The sequence below is a fragment of the Rhodamnia argentea genome, chromosome 4 (genome assembly GCF_020921035.1).
Source record: "Rhodamnia argentea isolate NSW1041297 chromosome 4, ASM2092103v1, whole genome shotgun sequence".
Taxonomy (NCBI): Eukaryota; Viridiplantae; Streptophyta; class Magnoliopsida; order Myrtales; family Myrtaceae; genus Rhodamnia; species Rhodamnia argentea.
In genome coordinates, this window is record NC_063153.1 from 13,891,346 (window position 1) to 13,916,145 (window position 24,800).

The 24,800-nt window shown below is 42.6% G+C and overlaps 3 protein-coding genes across 4 annotated transcripts; all 3 read left to right on the forward strand.

Moving 5' to 3' along the window:
* Positions 1-7,987: 7,987 nt before the first annotated feature.
* Positions 7,988-8,738, forward strand: LOC115756325 (RING-H2 finger protein ATL46-like). The gene has a single exon (XM_030696045.2). It carries the CDS (start codon positions 8,093-8,095, stop codon positions 8,639-8,641), a length of 549 nt encoding a protein of 182 aa, XP_030551905.1. The 5' UTR covers positions 7,988-8,092; the 3' UTR covers positions 8,642-8,738.
* A 4,346-nt stretch (positions 8,739-13,084) lies between these two features.
* LOC115756324 (PHD finger protein ALFIN-LIKE 4-like) lies at positions 13,085-17,779 on the forward strand. Of its 2 annotated transcripts, none has more exons than XM_030696042.2 (5): positions 13,085-13,498; positions 13,660-13,692; positions 15,909-16,137; positions 16,275-16,410; positions 17,258-17,779. In XM_030696042.2, exons 1-5 carry the CDS (start codon positions 13,402-13,404, stop codon positions 17,525-17,527), a joined length of 765 nt encoding a protein of 254 aa, XP_030551902.1. In that variant the 5' UTR covers positions 13,085-13,401; the 3' UTR covers positions 17,528-17,779. The 2 variants fall into 2 exon arrangements, with proteins under 2 accessions (XP_030551902.1, XP_030551903.1); XM_030696043.2 differs by having other exon boundaries at positions 13,086-13,498; positions 17,264-17,779.
* A 3,342-nt stretch (positions 17,780-21,121) lies between these two features.
* Positions 21,122-23,425, forward strand: LOC115756321 (phenylalanine ammonia-lyase-like). The gene has a single exon (XM_030696040.2). It carries the CDS (start codon positions 21,155-21,157, stop codon positions 23,222-23,224), a length of 2,070 nt encoding a protein of 689 aa, XP_030551900.1. The 5' UTR covers positions 21,122-21,154; the 3' UTR covers positions 23,225-23,425.
* The last annotated feature ends 1,375 nt before the right edge of the window (positions 23,426-24,800 follow it).

A 24,800-nucleotide genomic window follows, 5' to 3' on the forward strand; every position in this document is an offset into this window, starting at 1 on the left:
GAGCTCGTCGGCTTCTGAGCTCACCAATGTCCGAGGTCGCCAACATTTGAGCTCATCGTTAGAAAATCGTTGTAAAATGAAAACTTTATAGGCGATCATAACTATTATCAAAGCTTTTAGAAATACTTCAAAACTACTTGTTGACACCTAATTTTGGCGATCTCATATTATTATTATTATTATTATTATTATTATTATTATTATTCGTTAAATAAGAATACGTGTAATTTACTTTTGTCTTATTGCAAAATAGAAAAAGTAAAACATATATGAAACGAATTTAAAAAAAAGAAAAAAGAAAATTCGGACCGGGCCAGTTAAGCCCACCTGAGCGAACCTCGGCCCACGTTTTCTCTACTTTTCCCGCGGACAGGCCTGCACTGGCAGCCCACCTACATTCCTTCTTTTTTCCATAGGCCCGTACGAGGCAGGCCTAGCCTTCTTTTTTATTTCCCACGCGGGCCAGCCCAACTGGGCTTCTTTTTCTCCCAAGCGGACAGCCCACCTTTTCCTCTTATTTCCCCACAGCCCATCTTCTCTTCTGGTTTTTTTTTTATTTTCTCAACAGCCCAGCTTCCCACATTCGCCCTCCACTTCACTCTTCTTTGCGCACACATCCACTCAGGTCACTCCCTCTCTCATCAACTCACGTCACTCTCAGTTCCACCAAACACTTTCACCAACCTACGTCTACGTCAAGCTGGTTTCACTCCTGTCCACACAAGCAAGCTTGCTGAAGGAGGCGAGATGAGCATAAGAGGAAGGAGAAGAGGGCAGGCTGAGGGTTCGTTCGGTTCAGCGTGCGACAAAAGATGGAGAGAAGATAGAGAAAAAGGAGAGAAAGTTGGAGCAGAAGGGGGGGTTCGGCTCAAAAAGAAAACAAAGAGGAAAAAGAGAGAGGAGGGAGCTTGGGAGTTGGCCTCTTGTTGCTCCATGTCGCCCAAAGCCTATTTTTCCTTGATTAGTTGCCTTTTGGTGTGTCCTCTGCATGACATAGCTTTCTCTTTTGGTGCTACCATTCCCGTCGACTTTCGTGCCCTTTTTTTTTTGGTTCTGCTACGTTTTGTTGATGTGGGGGTCGTTGTGGAGTCTCCCTTGAGGCCGATGGTGTTGATAATGGACGGGTGTCGAGCGAAGTGAGTGATGCTCGTTCACGATCTTCTTGGGGCCAGTGTCGCTACAGGAGGGTCCTGGAAGCGATAGGTCGAGTCTGCCGTAGCCGACTTAAGACAACCACTTGCAGTACCGCCTTCTGATATGATAGAGCGAGCGGAGGTGGAGTACTAGCTTGGACCAGTGGCATCGTAAGCGTGAGCAAAGGAGCCGCGCGAGCTCCGAACAGTGACGGGACAATGATAAAAGTGAGGCTGACTAAGCTGACAATGCGGGCCGGTTTGGGCTTGATCAGAAGCAGAGTCGGGCGAATCTCGGTGTCTCATTTCGGTACTTGATAAGCTGACTTAGTTTTTGTGGGGAGAAGCTCCGTTGAAGCGAGATCGGGTAGTGCGGCGAGTGAGTCCCGGCAGGTGCGGAGGCGACTCGAGCGCGTGCTTAGTGAGCGAGATCGGGCAGTGCGGCGAGCGAGTCCCAGCAGGTGCGGCGACGAGGTTGGACTGGTTTGGGCGTCACGTCGTGGAGGCTACCGGGACGTTACCCCATGAAGAAGGAGACTGTTGAAGGCTGAGGCGGAACTGACTGAGCTGGTGAGTCGGGCGAACTCGAGCTCGAACCCACAACGATGCCAACGCGAACAGAAAAAGGCGATGCAGGGTCAGATCCGTGGCACCTTGCGAGGTAGGCGGATCACACGTTCGAGCGAGCGAACCAAAGCAAGCAGGTTCTGGTGGTAGTTGTCGGCGCCCAGCGGTGACTGGCGGCAGTCGGGGACGTCGATAGGTAGTGGTTCGACGGCCAGACCTCAGCGTCGCAGTCTTGGAGTTCGGTGAACAAACCGGCGTCCAGGAGGTCCGGCAGGCGTGACTTGGCAGCGGCGCGATGAGCGGATCCCGGTAGTGCGACGAGCGAGTCCCGATGGAAGGCAATGTAGGCGAACGAAGGCTGGTGGCAGAGTCAGTTTTGGTCACGGCTGAAGGTGCAGTCCGTCGGAGGCATCCCATGGAGAAGACGATCAACAGTAGAGTGTGGGCGTTCTTTTTTTTTTTTTTTTTTTGCTGCATTGGGCTTGTCCGACTGGCTATTTTGTGAAAACAGAAGAGGTTGGGCCTGGGCTGTCTTATTTCAAGAGTGGGCTGATGGGGAGAGAAAAGAAAATCTTTTGGGCTTGGGCTGTGTTGCTTCTCGAGTGGGCTGGCGTGGAAGGAAGACATGCGGCTGGGCCGGTGCTGGTTTGGGTGTTTAGAGCTGGGCCGGAGAAAGGCATGGACCCAGTTCAGTCATAATAGAAAAATTGGGCCTGAACCTTTTGTGCCCACCGGGCCCAGGTTTGGTTCTCTCCCTCGGACCGGATCAGGCCCCGACGACCTGATCCAGGTCCGGATCTGAGAACCCGACCCGGACCCAGTTCCTTTTAATAAAATGTCAATAAAAAAATTAAACAATAATAAAAAATTCAATAAAACCAGAAAAATTTCAAAAAATTAGAAAAATGATTTTCATGACCTTTTTACCCCTAATGTGAATTTTCAAGCCTTAAATTGGCATTGATTGAAGGCTGATGTCAAATCCGGTCCGATATTGTTGTAATTCAACCTTCGAGGCGAAGTTATTTGTTTAAATATGGTCATCATAGATTTGGTCTGCACGTGCATATTCCAGTGTGTTATTTGGCATATTTACCTGATTGAGTGTTTATTATAACACTATCTTTTGAAAAATTGTCCGTTAATCGTTTTTCCTATATTATTAGGTTAAGGATAAATACGTAATTGCACTAAATGACAGAAAAATATTATGCATGATCATTTAGTACTTGTTAGATACCTGTTGAGCTTAAAATGATATGCAAAATGTGTGGTCACTTTAGGGATTATCGATCGGTTAGATACCAAAAGGGCGCTAATAATCCGGTTAGCGTAAACAAGTCCCCGAACCTAGAAGCTCTGGTTGCGTAGGAATTGAGATAACCCTCCTGTGTCTCAATTGGTTTCTAGCGGACCCCAATAGGCTAGTAGCGACTCTCAATAGCATTTTAATTTGCTAATCAAGTAAAAGAAATCCAAAATCACGCAAGGTAGGACTTGGGAGAGTCCACGCCATTGACCGATGGCAATACCTTTAAACCCGCCGGACCCTTGGGGGAGGCCGAAGGTGGGTCGCGACACTACTGAAACATCCAACAATCCCTCACATATTTCAAAAAAATTTGAAAAGTAAAAAAAATAATGTTGGGTTATTGGAGCATAATGCATCGGAAGTGGTGCCGATTAGGCTATGAATCAATCTTAGAAAGAATCAACGCGGTTTTGCACTAATAGGCCATATGTATGCTTGGTTTATTCATAAGTGCTCTAGAGATTATCATCAATAATTCTCATAGGAGTGGCCCCACTCCACACTTATATAGGCGATTCTATCAAGTGTATTCTACAGTTTAATACATCACTAATAATAGCTATGGAATTCATTAAGAGCTTAGCTCAACCTCTTTTTCCTTTGCGGTCTTGCACTATTTTTACCTTAGGAGGGGCATAAATTTTAATAATGCATTACTAGATCAATAAGTGACTTGTTATTACCTATATGAACCTAATTCATGGGACTGTCAATCACATAGATTGGGTTACCATCACTATTGATTTTTTTCAACTGGCTTAAGTCCCATTCTCCTTGATGCATAATCAAAGGATTGGCCAAAATCGCTTCTAACTTTACATAATTGATGGACACAATTCCATCTTTAAGTAGTGACTTTACCACATCACGTCTTAATCGGACATCTCTTTCTATCATTGAAATTTTACTCTTATTACCGCTTTGCAATAGTTATTCTCGTGGCAATCACAATGCGGACACGTAAGGTGTCAATTTCATTCCCAAAGAAACATATGCTAAGAAATTTCTCAATTGCTCAGCCTCAATTTCAACTATAAGTTTGAGAAACATTTTCCCTTTCCCCGAGAACTTGAACATTTCTCGGATCATCTAGATATATATTTTATCTTCCTTCCCCTACTAGAGCGTAGGAGGATTAAGAATTATGTTTTTACGTAAATGCTTGGTAGCACCTGAGTCTACCACCCAGTCACATTGCCACAATATTGGCATGAGAATGACCACAGTAATTTCGTCATCAAAATTGTCTACTTGAACCAAATTGACTATTGGTTTAGCAGGATTGTCGTTTTCGTGAACACACGTCCTATAGTGGACTTTATCGCATCTGAATCCAAAAATTCAACTAGCATCACTATATCCTTCTAATACAATGAAAATTCCAAGGTATAAAATGTCATAGTCTTACATTCACGTAGCTGCAAAATTACAACTCTGACGTTTATATTTGAAGTTCACATCTTTCTTTCACTTGGGTCATGCACTCCACTTTGCCCCCACATAGTCATGTTGTAGAACCATTAGAACAAATGCAATAACCATATCGTGAAGCAAAAGGAGAGAACAACTTACTACAACAATGCTCCTGGACCCTTTCATTCTTATTTTACATCTTTAGTCAAAATAGTTTTTTTAACGGCATGCCATAAAGTTTTGCTATTAACTGGCCTCGTGAATGCACATCTAATTAAAAACATAATTAAGTAGGAGAACGGGAACAACTAATGACCAACGCACTCTACTTTCCATAAGATAGATAGTAAACAAGGTAAAACACCAGCATTTCTCTTTTGAGAAACCTACCCAGAGTATTCCATTTGAATCGACACTCCATATTAACACAGTAAACTTCCTAATGCCGCTAGAATTACAAGATTTACCAAACACAAGTAGAAAAATTAAATCCTCCAACAAAATCAGCAAGTAATAAAAAAAAAGGACACATAAACTTTTTAAAATAACTTATGTTTAGGCAACTATAAATCCTTCTTGCGTTAATTGATTTTTCTTTTTAAAACGGAATCGAAAGGCTCGATTGGTTTGGCGGGATCCGCAGAATCGTCCTCCTTGCGGCGTGAGAAGACTTGCTCATATGCAAACAATAGCATTGTTGCAGCAATCCAATTTGTGACATTGTGCTAATATAAGAAATTGAATTAGAACGAACAATGATGGAAAGCCGCCTTGGTCCCGAGGGTGATGAGTGATTTAATGATGCCAAGATCAGTAAGCTTCCTCCAGGTGGGACGTTAACCTCTTCCCAGGGCGCCATCTATTTCCACATCGATCGTCTTTGACCACCATGGAACCCGTAAGGCATTTATCCTTATGATTGTCAGAAAAATATTAAATAACATGAAAAACCAAGAATAGTTAGAAATCTATGTAGAAAAGATGAGAAACTAAGAACAATCGTCCGAGGTGTGCAAACACTATCTTAAGGATAATTTCGCCCTTCGTAGTACGAAACTCGATGCGTAAGGCTTCTAGCTGCTATCCTTCCAAGATACAACAGACCTTCTTCTATATTCCGTACTGAATATTAGAAGGAACATGAACAACATTATGTGTATAACCCAGCAAAGAAAAAAGAGAAAAACTCTCTTATGTAATGCGAAGTCCTAAGAAGATTGTTTCTTGAAATTCAATTTATATTCAACCGAAATAGAGCCATTGAGAAACCGCTATAAAGCCATTGTAAAATAATTGAGGGTTTAATTAGCCTTTATGTGATCATTGTAAAACCGTTAGAAAACGGTTACATGACCGTTGCAAAACCATTATAGAACCTTTATGTATTAATTGAGGACAGAGAACGTTACTTATAAGACTCTTCTCAGAGTCCGAGTTCGTCGCCTTCTGAGCTCGTCAACGTCTGATCCCGCCAACATCCGAGTTCGTCATTAGAAAACCGTTACAAAATGAAAACTTTATAGGCGATCATAACTATTATCAAAGCTTTTAAAAATACTTTAAAACTACTGAAATATCCAACACTTATCATTAATGATGGTACGGGATCAAGTGATCGGTCTACTGGTGCTCTGTTGATCTTTCTTGTTTTCTGGATTTGGCTATGTTTCGCAGTATTCTAAGCTTTGCTTTGCTTTGTTAGGAAATCTATGTACTTTTGAAGTATCTTTTTGAGTAGTGAATAGAATTTTGATGGACTCTACAAGAGATAAATTGGCCATGTAGAGGGCATGAACCTCTGACCTCTTTGACACCATTCACTCGGGGTATCATCAAAACTAGGAGGAGCTTTCACTAATTTATCCTTCCCAAAGAAGGTTCTAATAAGAGAATCGTGAGATTCGACCCCATAACCTCCGAAATAATTGGCCGCTGACTCTACCAACTCAACTTTGGGCTTTCTCAAGTTTTGCACTACACTTTACATATCAGCCCGCCTGAATTTTTTGGATTGAACTATCTGCCCTATTTCTCGCCTATGTGGCCATCTGAATAACGCGTTATCAACTTTCGTTTGAATTAATCTCGATGTTTATGAACCCTTAATTTTTTTTTTTAAAATGCGTTATACTTAACAACTTTTTTAAGAAATTACCAACCATAATTACAGTGACTTGCTAGCTCTTCTCGAATTACTAAACAAGTTGATTTTTCTTGCACTTACTAAGTATGCTTATCTTACCAACTTTTATTTACCTAAAGTGTAGCAACTGCCCCGATTATCGACGAGAACAACATCATTGCCCGCGAGTGTCGTCGGATCGACTTGACCAATCATTAGCACATCTATTAACATGCTAATGAGGACATTCTTTTCTGGGGAAAAATTAATGCAGAGAGCGACCTGCGTCTGATTCGTAGAGAGGTTGCGTTAACGTCAACTCAAAAAATTAAGCATAACATGGTTGTTTCTCTCTGGTAAGTCGTAATTGCATGCATGAAATTCAATGACGTCACTGTCGGAGGTTTATGTCGCAGGTAAATAATTATGGCCACCCGCCGTCCAGATTAGGGGTGATGCGATGTACTTGATTAGCCCGCGGCCTCTCCCGACTTGAAATCTCTCACGTGGTGCTTAGTACAATTAACCCGTCGTTAGGGCATACTTAATCAACCTACGTGGCCATAGCCAACCTTCACCTTTGTGCTTTGATCAGACAAGCTCGAATTCGAGCATGTGCGCAAGTTGTTGCAAAATGACAGGAAAATAATTGTGACAGGACTAATGTTTAAGCTAGAAAAAAAAATTAATCCAACGTTGGACTAATAATTCAATTCCGAACCACTGTCAAATTTCGCAAGCCGGCTTAGTATAGCATTCGACTAATCAGAAGTTTAGTCTTGATATGCAAATTGACTCCAACTCCGATTTCTGGCAATTACAAAATAGCTGACATGATCTATTTCATTTCATTCGACGTGATAAATCAAGCCCAAATATTAATCTTTATAGGTATTTCCGTGTCGTATAAGAATCGACATACATATTTCTAAATTCTAATTCTGTTTTAACTCTTGGGCCAAAAAACTCTCGTCGAGGCGAGACGTGTCGTACCCGGTTTGGGAGTATACTTCGTTGGAGCTATCGAGATATATAAAATTCCAATTTTTCTTTCACAGCATATGCAAAAGGGTATAAGAAGAAGATTCTCGATTTGCTACTTACAAAATCGCGATTTGAAAGCAAAATTGTCGTCACGTAATGGCATTTATCCACACACTTGCCGAACCTGATAGCACCCGAATTGGTGGTCTGCCAGATCACTTTCCTTTAGGCAAAAGTCCTCATCAAATTAAAGTTGGGAAAAAAAAAAAAAGTCACGCAAAGAATTGTTCATCACCGTCTAGTGATTGTACCTTCATTTGTCCTCGCTCGCGTAGCCCATAGATTCTAATCTACTCCTACGATTCCATAACCACCACGGCTTTTAGATTAACCACCAAATTCATATTAATTATATAGTAACACGACATTAGCTACACGATAAACTAATATAATCCCCTCTTAAGATTTTAAATTCACACCAATTTTACACTCTTATAAGCTCCTCAGACATCATCGTCATATCCGAAATCCCTTCCTACCACCCCCAAACCACCATGCGAGATGTCCCAACCTCCCTACTACAGGCCCCCGCCCCCTCAAGCCCCGCCGCTGTCGAAGTCCAACTTGCCGATGCTGTACTACAGCCTAGTCGTGGTGGGGACAGCCGCCGTCGTGCTGGCCTTGTACAACCTCATCATCATCAAGTGGTGCAACAGCCGCTACCGGTCCAGTCGGAGGTCTGAGCAGTTCGTCGAGGTCGAGGCGGCGAGCCGGAGCTTCGAGTACCCTAATCGGAACCTCTTGTCGAGCTTCAAGTACAAGAAGGATGCGGCGGCGGCGGCTCAAGAACCGGGGAGCGGGTATGAGTGCGCGGTCTGCTTGTCGATTTTCGAGGAGGGCGAGGAGGTGAGGCAATTGCCACGGTGCAAGCATTCCTTCCACGTGTCGTGCATTGACATGTGGTTGTATTCCCACTCCGAGTGCCCGCTCTGCCGCTCGCCCGTGCACCCGCCGTCACTGCCGTCTCGGTTGCAGCCGCCGCCACTGCCGTTGGAGAGCGCGGCGGAGAATTCCCGGGAGGGGCTGTTGGAATCGGGCGTGTCTGTTTGAGGTCCTTGTATTTTTGTAGGTTTTTTTTTTTTTTAAGGCATAGGTGAAAATGATATTTTTGTTCTTTTTTTCACTCGATGAATGATAGCTTGTTGTTCATATTCGGCCGTGGGTCCGTTTGATATTTTGTGGGAATCTTGATGGGTTTAAAACGATAATTACCAAGAGAACTGAAAAGCATTATTAAAATACAAGTGGGTAAGTTTTTACTTGTAATTAAAAGGGATAATGACATAAATAATTTCTGAACTTTGACCTAATATGCAATATGATCTCTGAGCTTTTAATTCGTTCAATATAGTTCTTAAACTTTAACCCAATATGCAATGTGAACCCTAAACTTTTAATTTATTCAACGTAGCCCCCGAACTTTTGATACATATTCAATTTAGTCCCTAAATTATATAAAAATGTTCAATTTTGTCAATCCATTGGGAAAAGCATCGGAAAAGTCGTAAACATAGTGCATTGGCGCCAATTTAGTCCTAAAACCTTTTGATTGTGTCAATTTAGTTTTAAACTTTTTGACCTAATGTCAATTCAGTCCTTCCAACTAATTTTGGTCGGATATCATTGACGTGGACACCGACCTACGTGGCACAGTGCAAGTTGAAATGGACATTTTTAATAAAATTTCAATAATTTTAGATTTTTTTCATTTCGTCTTTCTTTTTTTCCTCCATTTTTTTGGTGATAGGAGAGGGTGGCCCTCGCCACCACAGGAGACGTTAGTCTCTTCGAGACAAGGGCGAGGGTGGACGAAGGCCACCCCGGCCATGCCAACAACCGGAAAGAGGAGGAAAAAAAAAAGGAAAAATTTATTAAAACGTATTTAAAAACATTCACATCGGTGCAAACAAGGTGCCTGAGCCGTCCAGCGTATACATTAGCAATATCTTGCTAAAATTAGCCGGAATGATTAAATTAGCATCGGGTCAAAAGGCTTAGGACTAAATTAGCATCAATACAATAGGCTTAGGACTTTATTGACACTTTTCTCTCTTTCCATCAAATGTAAGTTCATGGACAATATTGAACATATTCTAACAGTTCATGGACTAAATTGAACATGTACCGAAATTTCAGGGACCATATTGAATAATTTAAAAGTTCGGTGACCATATTGCACACCGAACTGTAATTCAATGATCACACTAAACAAATTAAAAGTTTAGATACCATACTATTTGTATAATTTTTCCTAATTAAAACTAAATTTGGAGACATAATGCAGATGGGTGAATTTGAATACAAAATTCGTAAAATTTCGCTTTCGCCACCCTCCGAGCGCAAGGGAAAGAAACAATAGGATGATGGTAATAGAACACTCTCTCTGTCTCTCAATCAATCAATTCAACTTTTGTTTGATTAGACGACTCCTTTGAAACCGATTTACTGAATTATGTGCACTTCTTCACCTTTGTCCCTCAGAGTTATGAGTTTAGTCGTAACAATTTTCTGACATGTTTATGTCCGGTTAATGATCCACAAGAAATTGAGGGACGAACATCGGGCAAGAAGAGTCGAACACCTTCCCATGTAAACCCTAATGGGACGTAAACTTGTATTGAATTTCGACTAGCGAGATGGGTTTACGGTCAATTGTCAAAATGCTAGGGTTTGGTATATTATAGGTGGGCGATCTCGATATTTTTTATTTGCTTCATTTCCTTATCGTCATTAGGTTGGTTAAAGCATAAATGTAAATAACTATTCAAACTCTACCAAAGTTTGGAAAGTTCGACTACTTGACATGTAAACTCAAAACCCAATCTTGATGAATCATTGACCAAAGTACTCTTCTTACTTTGTGAAAAACTTAAAGATATATAAGTTTGTCAAATCAATTTCGATTTATCATTTTCAATGATGACTACCAGTATGAGCCTCTTTTCTCCTTTAGGACTGTCGATTTTATCGTCGATCTTCCATTTTTTTCCCCAATCGTATTTTTTTGTTCTCTAATTGGAGTTTTCATTTTACCTTTCTAAATTTTTTCTTCCTTTTTTTATTTTTTCCTCTTTCCTCTGCCGATCATCGCCGAGCCGCCAGAGGTCGTCGGACTCATGCGAGGGCGAGGGCGAGGGCCACCCTAGCCAGCCCGGGCAATAGCAACTCTCGCCCGCCCGGGCGAGGGCAACCCTCGCCCGACACCAGCGAGATGGCTAGCGATGGCCAAGCAAGGAAGGAGAAAAGAAAAAGAAAACAAAAATTAAAAAAATTATATACTTAGAATTCTTCTTGACTAAAATATCCGATCTCCGACAACCGAAAAAATCACATGCTCGTTGGCAAGCTTAAAGCCCTTATTTGAGATGATTTTGATCTCTTTGGCAGGTTTAAAGCCACTTTAGACCCTTATTTGAGATAATTAGGTTACTCAATACCTTTATTTGAAAAAATTATGGCACTTTAGGTCTTTATTTGAAATTTTCCTTAAAAGTATTCTAATGAGGTGATTGTATTTCTAGTAAAATACATTGTAGCTAAGTTCACATAGTCTATCCCCGCTACTTGCATTAGATCACCCATGTTTGGGTTTATAAGCATTTAACGATATTTAGGTTATTTAAAGCAAAATATCCCCATCTACTTAAGCAATCATTATGTAAAATTGCAAATTCATGCAATGAAAGTAACTTACCGGAAATAAATAAAAAAAAGTAAGTTCATGCAAGAACATAAGTCCAAGAGAGAAAAAGGAAGCATTCTTGAATAAATAAAACTACAAGCTGTAGCTATTTGTTGAAAAAAAAGAGGAAAATACCAAAAAATCATGAGCCTAATGTACGAATATCAATTCAGTCATAAAATTTTTAAATATGGCTAATTTAGTCCTAAACCTTTTGACAACCTACCAATGTAGTATTTTCAGCCAATTGTGGTTAGTAATCGCTGATATGGACGTTGGGCATCCTACATGACACCGCCAACATTGATATGAACAAATTTCTTTTTTTAGATTTTAACAATTATTTACACATTTTATTTATTTTATTTATTTTTCTTTCTTTTGCTACTTGGAATTAGTAGGGAAAAGAAAGAGTAAAAAATGTTTTAATAGAATTACAAAAATTGTCAACATCAACTTTGACCATGTCACGTAAGACGATCATCGTCCACTTCTGCGATTTTCAACCAAAATTGGTCGAAATGACTTTATTGGCAAATCATCAAAAAGTGTAGGATTACATTAGCCAAATTAAAAAGTTTAGAATTGAATTAACATCCGTATATTAGGTCTATGACTTTTTTGATAATTATCTCCACAAAAATGCATTGTGCGATAATCTACTATTTATAGAAATAAAAATGAGATTTAATTGAAAATGAAATCCTCAAAGGTCCATTGGAAATTTTCCATTTCTTTTAAGGTTGCCTTTTCTTTTTTCCTACATAAAAAAAAAAAAACTGAAAGCTACTTCAATTAATTTTCAAAAAAAAAAAAAATTCGAAGCTTTATCCAAATTTCAACAAATTACAAAGAAGATTATCCAACTTCTAGGAGGACTAGGCCTAATGGCCCTGCCCATACATCCAAAACGCAGTAGATTGTGTCAATAGCAGCAATCTTGTGATTCCATAAGGTGGGCAATAATGTATATATACAATGACACCCCCCATCATATTCAAAAGAAGACTTTTTTTCGTATAACACATAGATAATGACATAAATGATCTTTGAATTTTGTGATCTCTGAACTTTCAATTTATTCAATGTAATTCATGCAATTTAGCTCAATGTACAATATTGTCCCGGAACTTTTAACTTGTTTAATATGATCCATAAACTTTTAATAATTGTTCAGATTAGCCCCTAAACTACATGCAAATAAATAACTAATGTTATCATACCGTTACTCTAAGTTCGGAGACAACATTGAACATTTTCATACATTTCAGAAACTAGTCCGAACATCTACCAAAAGTTTAGAAACCATATCGAACAAATTAAAAGTTGAGGAAAACATTACACATTGAGCCAAAATTTATGGATCACGTGGAACAAATTAAAAATCGAGAGACCGCATTAGATATGGAGTCATAATTCAGCACCACTTGTGTCATTTTCTCTATATCTGTTGTGCATGTTTGCTTCAATATGTGCATAGGCACTTAGGTCACGCATTATCAGTCCCTTCAAAATCAGTAGGAATTATTTTAAAAAAAAAAAAGGGAAAATTTCTGTTCATCATCAAGTGGACCCGTTTAATTGTTGATCTTGAATCGATTTGATTTTTCCTTTTTTTGGCCAGATTCAACTCATCTTGGTTAAAAGAATAGAGAATCAAACGTCAAAGTCCTCTGCCACGTCAGTCGCTCCACCCCAACCCAAGTGCCACGTCATATGGGACAAAACAAAAAAAGAAAAGAAGAAGAAGAAGCTGTGATAAAGTTAATTAATTACCTCATTAATTGGGTTTAAACACAGCTCAACTTTGACACTGATGCTAATCTGCCAGGTCAAGCAAGAAATTCACTCCCTCGCTTCCCTCCTCTTCAAACACATCCGGCAATCTCTCTCTCTCGCTCGCTCCCCCTCTGGAATTCTCTGTTTCTTCCGTCACAGCCCAATAATGTCGATTCTCAGCTCGTTTCGCCTCCGCTTGCGTCATTTGACGCATGAATTGGGTTTTTGAATTTCGAATCCCTGTCTCGGTCGCAGCCCTCTCCGAGAGAGAAAGCTCTCTGTCGTGCTTCTGTGAGAGAGAGACAGAGACAGAGACAGAGACAGAGCTTCTTGCGTGCGAAGTGGAGATATGGATGGAGGAGGGCAGAACAACCCCCGGACCGTGGAGGAGGTCTTTAGGGATTTCAAGGGTCGTCGAGCTGGCATGATCAAAGCTTTAACCACTGGTCTCTCTCTCTCTCGTTGATTTTTTGTTGGCATATTCTCTTTTGATTTCACATTAGTCGAATGAGGATTCGGTTCGGTCTGTCTGACGGTTTTGCTTTTTGGGTTTCCAAGATTTACGGGGGATGACATTTTCCTGTGTTGTTGCGTTTCTCTTTTGCAGATGTTGAGGAATTCTATCAGCAGTGCGATCCTGGTTAGGGTTCTAATCCGCTTAATCTATGATATAGTTAGAACTTATAAGGAAAAAATAAAGAATTTGGTATTGCATTGGTTGATGTCAGACATTTTGCTGTGGTAGTAAATTTGACTGTCTCACGAGTTTTTTGTAATGGACATGTTTTTACAAGTTTGGTTCTTGAGCTTTATGATGCAAATTTTTTTTCCCATTTTGGGACTGTTTCATTGTGATTATGACAGCATAGAAGTGTCGAGGGATCACCATTTCTTGGTTTTGAGAGTCGACATTTGGTATGAAATGGGCGAGTTGAGATTCTCGTGCAAACTGCAAGTTGGTCAATTTTGTTATGTAGGAGCTTAAATTTGCAGCCTGTTGACTGACTTCCAAGTGAATTGGCCTTGCTTTGGTCATTTTTAGTCATTTCTTTTCACATGGTTGAATTCTTGCCCTCGCTTTCTTGTTTGGGTTTTCTCTTTGCTTGACGGATGAGACTAGTAATTCTCTTAGATGGGCATTGCTGAATTTCTCAAATTTGGGTCGCAGACAACCCAACTTGCTTAGAATAGTTCGTCTTTATATCTATAGTCTAGAGCATCCATCTTTCGTAACTGTTGCCACCTTCTTAGTTCCCTCTCAACACCTTTTCTGTTTATTCTAAAAAAGCCCTCTCAGCTTTACTCAGTCATGCTCTGTATAAGTGCAAAGTTCTTGGGTTTGGGACATCTTTTGTCTATTTCATGTTTCAGGTGAAGAGTATCCTCTAATCGGGTACTAATTTACTGAAGCGGCTTCTAAGATATAATGGTATACCCTGCTCCGTACTTGTGCCCAGTTTGTGCGAGGAATGGATTTTGCGGATAAGTTCTGGGGGCTTACCAATGCCACATACTTGTGCATACCTTCTGCTATTTTTCAGGAATGTTGATCCTCGAAAATGGATGTTATTTTACACTTAGCCAAGAAATTTTCACATTCACACAGTTTCTACAATATTTTCCCTGTCCAAACATTTAGCTAGCTACTCGAGCAGTATGAGAGGTAATGTCACCTTCTTGTTCTAATCTTTGGTTTGGAACCACCGGCCACTGCCGGTTTTTTAAAATTTGCAAACTCTGGAAGGGAGGAGAAAGCTTTTAAATTTCCCATGCAAAAGGCGTTCGATTCTCCTCTAGAAAAAGGAATCTCAATGTATTTATCTCCCTCACTGGTCTGTTTGGTGTTGTACTTTGGATCCCTGGATCTGCTAGCCCCCTTTTAACTGTTGGGTTTTGGGGTCTCCTTCGTTGTTGCTTGAGATAGATTATATTAACTATACATTTCTCTTTGAGTTCTAACATTCCATATCCCGAAGAAAAATAGTCTCGACTCACGCTATCGTCTATAGTTGTCATGTGTTAGTTTCAGATCTTGTTGGTAATTATTGATGGTAAAATAAGGTGATTTGGTCCAACTAAATTGTCTAATTGGTATAATTGTTAAAAGTGTCTTGGGCTTCTGGTTTAGGGTAGTCCAAGGGTAATGCAGGATGTGTGTAATCTGTATTGTTATCCTTTGGTAGCCAAGGCATGGGTTTTGAAAAGGAATTTTGGTCTTTCCACCATTTATATCTGTATGAGACTCAAGGTTGTTGATTTTCACCTCCTTGGATTTCTTTTTCGTTGTGTAAGTACCTCTTTAAGCTTTTTCTATCAAGCTTCCCCTGATTCCGATGTACCTGGTTTGAGCTTTTGCTTCCAAGCTTCGCACCTCTCCATATAGTGTCATATGCTTCTGCCCTTAAGTAAGCTGAAGAATTTTTTTCGGGTAAAGTAAACTGAAGACATTAGGGGGGACCTTGTCTTTACTAATTGCAAATTTTTCTTGAAGTCATTGAATGAGTTGCTATCATTCTTTGTGGCAAAATGTTGCCACAATGTTTCATTGTCCTCATAGACTTTTGGGCATTCTCATCAGAAGAATACTGTGGAGTGGTGCTTGGAGCAGTCATTTGGCAAATGCATGTCTGTTGTCTTAGTTAGCCATCTTAGAAGCATTGACTGTATTTTTCCACATGCTAATATTGCTTAATGTTGGATATATGGCAGTATTAAGTCTGGTGAATCCACCATGATCTATATATTGTAATTTGACATTTCTGAGATAAACTGTTTTTTATATGTGAATCTTCATAGTAGAGGAAATGCTCTGCCGCATCTTCTAAGCAGTGCTACATTCATCGTCTTTGCTTTCAGAGAAGGAGAATCTGTGCCTGTATGGATTACCTAGTGAAAAGTGGGAAATTAATTTGCCTGCTGAAGAAGTGCCACCAGAGCTACCTGAGCCTGCACTTGGCATTAACTTTGCAAGGGATGGAATGCAAGAAAGGGACTGGTTATCCCTGGTTGCTGTGCACAGTGATGCGTGGTTACTGTCTGTGGCCTTTTATTTTGGTGCTAGATTTGGTTTTGACAAGGCTGACAGGCATGTCTTTCTCCCTAGACCTGTTAGCGTACCACTCTTTCAACTTTGACTTCTTTTAATTCTTATTCTTGCTCGAAAGTACTTGGTTTGTTGCATCATACTGCTTGTTTTCCATCCCTTAACACTATTTGTTGCAGGAAGAACCTGTTCACCATGATTAATGATCTCCCAACAATATTTGAAGTCGTAACTGGAACTGTCAAGAAACAGACAAAGGAGAAGACATCGGTTCCGAATCACAGTAGCAGCAAGTCCAAGTCTGGCTCAAAGGGGGTACGTGACTCCTGCTTTCTCCTGGAACTTTTTTTTTTTAAATTTCCAATCCACTTACCCATAGTGGCTCTTTAAGATCTTTTTCCAAACTTGTTCTGCAACAATTTGTTACCTGTTGTTTGGTATGGGTTTTAGACTGAATGTGGCTCCCACTTAGTTTAAGAAGGACAGTAACGGACTATCATTCTATTAAATTAAACAGTATATCATCGATGAGGTGTAAATATATCCTGTTTTCAAGCATATATCTCCCTTTTATCTTGGCAGGTCTAGTTTCTCAAATACTTAAAATTTCAAGGTAAGTTGTCTGGGTTGTGGGTTGCATCTGTCAGTAATACTGATGTCTCCATTTTCACCTCTTATATTTAGTTTATCTGTAGTGAATCTGTTGGAAACTTTCTTCAGTTGATACTAATGGTCTTGAAATGTTCTCTAATCTGTTCTTTTCGATATCTGTATGGTAGTGTCACATCGAGTTTTGGGGTATTTCTTGTTGAGTTTGAAAATTTTACATAATGTGTACCTCAGGAGAGGGGGAGTCACAATCATGAGAAATTTCATTCATGTATTGATTCGCTTGTGCTTGGGAAGTGTTGGTTTGGTTGTAAGTATTACCATCTTGCTTGTGAGTCTTGGGCAGTATTTGCTTGAAATAGGTTTGCTATTTGATTATGAAACTGCTTCTAGCCGCTAGAAAAAGTTGACCCCCAACCCAAGTATGAGTGACTTGGTACCCAAAGAAATATGGGATATCAATATGTATGAAACTGCATTCCATGGTTCGGTGCATCATTTCATTTGTCGATGTAAACTTTTTACCCGACTTTCACCAACCTTCATTGGCATGGAACAGCGAGGATCAGATTCAGGCAAATATGCAAAGACTATCCAAGCGAAGGATGAAGATGAGGTGGTGGACGGAGAGGAAGAAGAAGAGCATGGGGATACTTTGTGCGGGGCCTGTGGGGAGAACTACGCTTCGGACGAGTTCTGGATCTGTTGCGACATGTGTGAGAAGTGGTTCCATGGGAAATGCGTGAAGATTACTCCTGCGAGGGCTGAGCACATCAAGCAGTACAAGTGTCCCTCTTGCAGCAATAAGAGAGTTCGTACTTGATGTAGCCGGTGCTGTGGCCGTAAGATCTCTTCCCCCTCGGAGTTCTGTTAGGTTGGTGTATGCTAATTGTTGTCAGGTTGTCTAGTTTTCACTCCGTGCTTGCGCGACAGCACATTGTACCAAACACTTGGTGTTGGGAACCTTTGTCGTCGTGTATAACATTTGTAGGTAGCAGGATTTAAGCATCTATTTAATTCAACATTAGGAGTTATTTGTACTTTTAGTTGGAAAACAGTTTGTTCTTCCATTGCATAACATTCTCTCTCTCTCTCTCTCTCTCTCTCTCTCTCTCTCTCTCACATTTTCTGGTGCTGGTTCTCCAATGACAACCTGTAGGATGAGCGGTGTTTGTAATCTTCTCGATATGTTGCTAATGTCATTAGCATGTTCTAGCAAGTTAGCGTTCGCATCTTTCGTTATCAAGCTGGTAGCTTTCTAAAGCAGATACAGTGACACTATCGAAACATCATGCGCCCGAAGCGCATTCCAGAACCCTCGTTTGCACTGAGACCCAATGGCGGAGGACGCGACTCAAGTCGACAAGAGCGGGTTTGTTATCCGGGATCACGGCATCGGGTCGGATTCGGCTTGTTAGAATCAGATCCTCAACCACCGCGGGGCCATAGCGATACTTGTCCGGGATCACGGCATCGGGTCGGATTCAGCTTGTTAGAATCAGATCCTCAACCACCGCGGGGCCGTAGCGATACTCGGGACGGGAGACATGTTAAAATCAACGACAAAAGCAACGTGCCTCATTACCCCTTTTTGAGGGGGGGAATTAGTAAAATATGAAGCGGAGGGCTGCTTCACAAATTGGTCAAACGCGGACAGGTTTGAGCATCGCGCGGATGCCTGGTGGGATTCATAAACTAGTATTTGCTCGAGGTTCAGCCAGCCCTCAGCCATCTACAATTTTTTCACTTGGATTCACATTTGTTGTGTTCCTGCGACTCTCGTCTTAGTCATCTCGACTTACCAATCATGGACCCCGATTGAGAGAGAGAGAATCCGTTCTTATGTTTTCTTTGCTTGAATTTGCCAGCTTTTGGTTGGACGAGGATTACCGTCCACAAAAAACAAAATTAAAATAAATTGACAAGAATGCCCTTGATCAAGTCCTCCTTTAAAATAAGGACTAATACTACGAAAAATTCCAAACCGATACATCCGTAATAAATTTACCCCAAATTATTATTTTTACCACGAAAAATTAATTTTTTTGACTACCAAAAATCATAAACTAATACACATGTGATTAATTTACCTCACGTTAAATTGGGTTAATGCCACGGAAACCCCAAATTAAAACACCTATGAAAAACAGATGGTAAAACCCCAAACCGGTACACCCATAAACCGCCACGTGTCATCCAACTCAGCAATTTGACGGTTAGATTTAAAGAAAATTAACGGAGAGTAAATTTATCATAGGTGTACTAGTTCGGAATAAATTTATCACAAGTATACCAGTTTGGTCTTTTTTTTTAGTGGAAAAAAGAATTTGGGGTAAATTTATCACATGTATATCAATTTGGAATTTTTCGTGATATTTACCCTTAAAGCAATAAGGGCACACCAATCTCTAGACACTTATTTAAAAAAAATGAGAGCACTTCAAATTCTTATTTGGAATTGTCCCTTCAATCTGTTATGGGTATATTGAGGCTCAATTTTTTGTTGATCATGTGATTTGACCCCATTTCTGAAAAATAGAGCCGAGGGTTGGAATAAGCACATGAAGATAATTCTTGCACTTCCTAGGGCCCCCCCTTTGCCCACTTCACATGCGAAGGGCAACATCCTTTTGTCTCCCGACCGAAATTAAATGCACGCGTCATGTCGAAAATAGTTACAATTCTTAAACGGAGATGTCGTTCGCTTCATAAAAATAAGAAGAAATGTCGAAAATTCGAGTGGCTGAAACTCGAGGCGATCACTTTCCAATGGCATGATTCATACAAGAATCTCTCTGTCTCCTCTCCTTTTCCAAGACATTGAGTCGGGAGTACCTTCCCCCTCTCGGGTGAGACACACACCGAGCCGACAACCACACTTTCTTTGTCCGAACCCCACCACGCATTCCACGCTCCAGCAAGCGATGGAACGCGAACGGGGAGATGCGAAAGCAACGTATTCTTTCGGGTGAGTACCCGGAAGGTGCCACGCCTAGCGTTCGGTGAAGTCGGTCAACGTTGAAAGATTGATTAATCTAAGTAGTTAGTACGCCGGGGGTCCTTGCCTGGAAAGACGAAGCCGCGACATTAAGAAGTAGTTGATTCTTGACCATGTCCTAGGTTTCGCACCGTGTTTACTTGCCCTGGCATTGTCGTTTGTCCGGTACAGACGTTTTGCTTTCCCACTAGTTTAAAGAGTGCGGTGGGAGACACCATCGATACTCACAACATACGTTAAATGTTTGGTTTGACTCGTAACTAGTCCGCACCACCCTCAAATCGAATGTCCGAGGCCGGCGAGCACGTCGCCGTAGCCTCACGGAGATGTTAGGCGATCAGGAAATCTCACCCGTAAATAGGGATACCATAATAATGTGCGATCAAGCTACTCTCACGACTTGGAAGTCCCACGAAAGGGACCGTTGGAAGAGTGTGCGAAAGTGGGAAGGTTGGAATATGTACAAGTCGGACCAAGAAAGTTTCGCTGGAAATTCCCACGCCCCTAAGTCTCATTTACTTAGAATTGAGTCAACAAACAGTACGCCCAAACATCATGTGACTCCCAACTAACGCGCATGAGTCGACCGGGTTTATTGTCATCGAGGTCAATTGGTAGAAATTCGAATGCTTTGACGAGCTAAGTCTCTACGTCCCTTGTGCGCAAACCAAGAGCACGCTTAGGTACTAGTCGAGTGAAGAATTAACGGTGGAAGACTGTAAACATATCTCGGGCCCAAATAAAAAACGAGCAATCCACATCGAACTACAGAGGTCACGAGCCATACCTAACGATAGCCACAAACCGGGGTCAATCCGAAGCGTTAGGGTCGGTTTGATTGCTCAAGCCGCGATTTCTAAACCGGAGAAGCTAGTGACCATTACATGGTCTGCCGATCATCTCGGCTTCATCGCGGGACCATCAGGACCCCGATGATGCACGAGAATTCCGGTCTAAACGGTACATACATACACCCGCCAAAGAAACAACAAGAACCTAAAGAAGAAGTACGTGCATCTCGTGTGCGCTTGTTCTCATGCATGGCATGGATCGCATGGCAATGTCTCTCGGGCCAAAACTTTGACTCTGTTTCTCAAACCTAACCAAAGCAGAAACTTAATGCCACTTTCCCACTCAGTTTCCGTGCAGAAGCCCCTTTGTTTTTTCGGATTCCCCCACCCACTCGCGCAATTTCTCACCTTCTTTCTCTCATGACTTGACCCGACCCGACGACCCATTTGACGCAGCCCCTTGCCCACTTGCCGACTCGACGTTTCCCCTGCTATAAATAACCCCTTCACTCCCCTCCACTCCCCACTTCCCTCCCAAACTCAAAGCAAAAATCAAAATCAAGTCAAAGTCTCCACTCGCCCAAGAAGCCAAAACCCATTTCCAAACCTTGATCTTGTGCCATTGATCTCAAGAGTCTTCCCCTTTCCATCTTTTGTTAGCATGGCCACTTTTGTACCAACCCCTGTCCATTGGGAGAAGGCTGCTCAATCCCTCCGGTGCACCCACTTGGAGGAGGTCGTGAACATGGTGTCCCAGTTCGAGGACGCCGAATTGGTCGACATACAAGGCACCGCCCTCTCCGTGGCCCAGGTCGCCGCCGTGGCCCGGCGGGGCGAGGTCGAGGTCCGGCTCGGTGAGGGCGTGGCCCGAGGCCGTGTCTCGAGGAGCGCTGATTGGGTTGCCGAGAACATTGCTTGTGGCCGGGACATCTATGGTGTCACCACTGGGTTCGGCGCCACGTGCCACCGGAGGACCACCAAGACCTCGGACCTGCAGACCGAGCTCATCCGGTTCCTGAACGCCGGGGTGATCGGGAGGGAGAATCTCCCGCCGAGTTACGCCAAGGCAGCGATGCTGGTGCGGGCGAACACGCTCATGCAGGGCTATTCGGGCATCCGGTGGGAGATACTCGACGCGATGGCTAAGCTCATGAACCGGAACTTGATCCCCAAGTTGCCCTTGAGAGGGACCATCACCGCCTCCGGCGACCTGGTGCCGTTGTCTTACATTGCTGGATTGTTGACCGGCCGGCATAATTCGAAGGTCGTCACGCCGGAAGGAGAAGAGATTTCGGCGGTGGAAGCATTGAAGAGAGCCGGAATTTCGGGCCCATTTGAGCTGCAAGCAAAAGAAGGCTTGGCTCTCGTGAACGGGACCGCCGTCGGGTCAGCGGTGGCTGCGACGGTCTGCTTCGATGCCAACATTTTGGCCCTCTTGGCAGAGACTCTCTCCGCCATGTTCTGCGAAGCGATGCACGGAAAGCCCGAATTCACGGACCCTCTCACTCACCTACTCAAGCACCATCCGGGCCAGATCGAATCCGCTTCCCTCATGGAATACCTCCTGAACGGAAGCGAGTACATGAAGGAGGCGAAGCTCCGCCACGAGCAAGACCCGCTCACGAAGCCAAAGCAGGACCGCTACGCGCTTCGGACTTCTCCTCAGTGGCTTGGGCCGCAAGTCGAAGTGATTCGCACTGCGACTCACTCTATTGAGAGGGAAATCAATTCCGTGAACGACAATCCGCTGATCGATGTCGCCCGCGATCTTGCCCTCCATGGTGGGAACTTCCAGGGCACTCCAATTGGTGTCTCTATGGACAATCTCCGGATCGCCGTGGCCGCGATCGGAAAGCTCATGTTCGCGCAATTCTCTGAGCTCGTCTGCGACCACTATAACAACGGGTTGCCTTCCAATTTGAGCGCGGGGCCTAATCCCAGCCTCGACTATGGCCTCAAAGGCGCGGAAATCGCAATGGCGGCTTACTGTTCAGAGCTCCAATACTTGGCGAATCCCGTCACAACGCACGTGCAAAGTGCGGAACAACACAACCAGGACGTGAACTCTCTCGGCCTAATTTCAGCGCGAAAAAGCGCAGAGGCCATCGATATCCTGAAGCTCATGTCTGCAACTTACATGGTGGCACTTTGCCAGGCAATCGACCTGAGGCACCTGGAGGAGAACATGAGAGAGACTGTGAAACGCACGGTCCTCCAAGCGGTGAGGAAAACACTATACACATCAGAGGACGGAGCGCTGCTCGAGTCGCGATTCTGCGAGAAAGAGCTGTTGCAGGTCGTGGAACATGAGCCGATTTTCTCCTATCTCGACGACCCGACAAATCCTTCTTACGCTCTGCTGCCCAAACTGCAAGAAGTACTTGTCAAGAGAGCTCTGAAAGACCCCAAGGCCGACCATGCAAGCGAGAAAGGATACTCTATCTTCAAGCGGATCCCGATATTCATCGAGGAACTGAAAGCGAGGCTTGAGGAAGAGGTGCCAAGAGCGAGGGAGAGGTTCGACGACGGGGAGTTCCGCGTCGAGAACCGGATCAAGAACTGCAGGACTTATCCTGTATACAGGTTTGTGAGGAGCGATATGAGGACTCAGCTCCTGAGTGGTGCCAAGAAAGTGAGCCCAGGAGAGGAAATAGAGAAGGTGTACGAGGCCATGAATGAAGGGACATTAGGAGATGTTCTGATGCAGTGCTTCAAGAAATGCAGTGCATGAACTTGCCGATTCTTGAAGTAGGTCAAAATTGCATGCGCCAGGATTTACGAGCTCTTTCATTTCTTCTTTCCTTTTTTCTTTCTTTTCTTAAAGTATTGATCTGTGTCTTCTTGTCCTCTTGTTGAGAAATAATGGAATTGGAATCTGTATAATGGAGTGATGGAGGAAGTAATGAAAGTTCAAATTTTGTTCACATCTGTCGATCAGTGCTAGAGTTTGCATGGCCCATAAGAATCGTTTGCTGTGCATGAACATGAATTCGTGCTTTATTCTTGCTTAATACGCGATCTTTTTCTTCTTGCTGTTTGGGGTAACTTCCTAGGACAAATTCCGGAGTGATCAGACATAGTTTCGCCTGATTTCATCTGCGGTTCTGAGTGTTTTAGGGAATATAACATGGCGTAACCTAGCAAAACTGTCGGTGTTTTCGTGTTTAAATTCTTCTCTGGCACAGACAACGAACTCGCGCTTGAAAACTTCATCGCTGCACCTTATTGATCATCTTAGCTAATACCAGGAAAATTATCATTCATTATGCAGATCAGATACAGAGATCATGATATTGAGAAAAATACCAGATTTTGGTGATTTTAAGGATTCTCTAGTCTTATGGAGTAAGTGAAGGAAAGACAAGAAGTCTCCTAGTTCCTGTAGATTCCATAGGCTAGGATAATGCTAGAGTCCCTGTCCAGGTAACATGGCCTCTCTGTTCTCTCGGTGGCAAATGACTTCACATGCATAGAGTTATTATAAGTGTTCATGCAATAGCTACTGCTGTCGGAGAAGTCCGAAATAATTACGCGAAAGACATGAAAATGGTACATTATGCGATACGAGTCAATAGCGATCGACATTATAGGGGCAGGAAAGTTCTCTCTTTTCCCTCACTTCTTGCATACCCCAAACGAGAAATCGCTGTCTTGAGACTCGCAAAATTGCATTGTCGAACTGAGCCGGTACTGATTTCTACGGTCTGAGCAATCAAGGGAGTTCATCAAATCGTCCGCAAACCAATCTGACCGTCACATACATTTTGTTCTGTTCGCCTATTCTTTCCAAGGGCTAAACTACCAGAGTAACACAGAACTTTGATCTCCTTGCATTTGCTTGCGGATTTTCATATCCTTATCCTATTTCCATCCATTTAGGCATCCATTTAGGTACCTACGGGGACGGAATGCAAAACTACTGGTACAGTTCAGACAAACATTGTTACCTGATTTGCATGCTGTTCTCCTTTCCAGATTGCCGGCACGAATGCCGAAGACCCTCGGAAAGATATATACGCCGGGCATTTTGACTCGGGAGACGAGCTCGCCAGTCGCATTACGAGGAGGTCGATTGACATCCTCAAGCCGAATTACCGGGGTAAACAAATCTTCTTTAATCGGAGCATGGCTTCAAACAGTCCTGCAAGTTTGAATTTGACACATGCCCCTGTGACTTAGCTCCTATCTGCGCAGGGGGACTTGACTATGGAAGACTGGATGCTGGAGGGCAAGCTGACGACCCTCTTCAAAACCCACCGACCCCATTTGCCAACAGCTTGTGCAGATCACCGACTTCCGATGCAGCC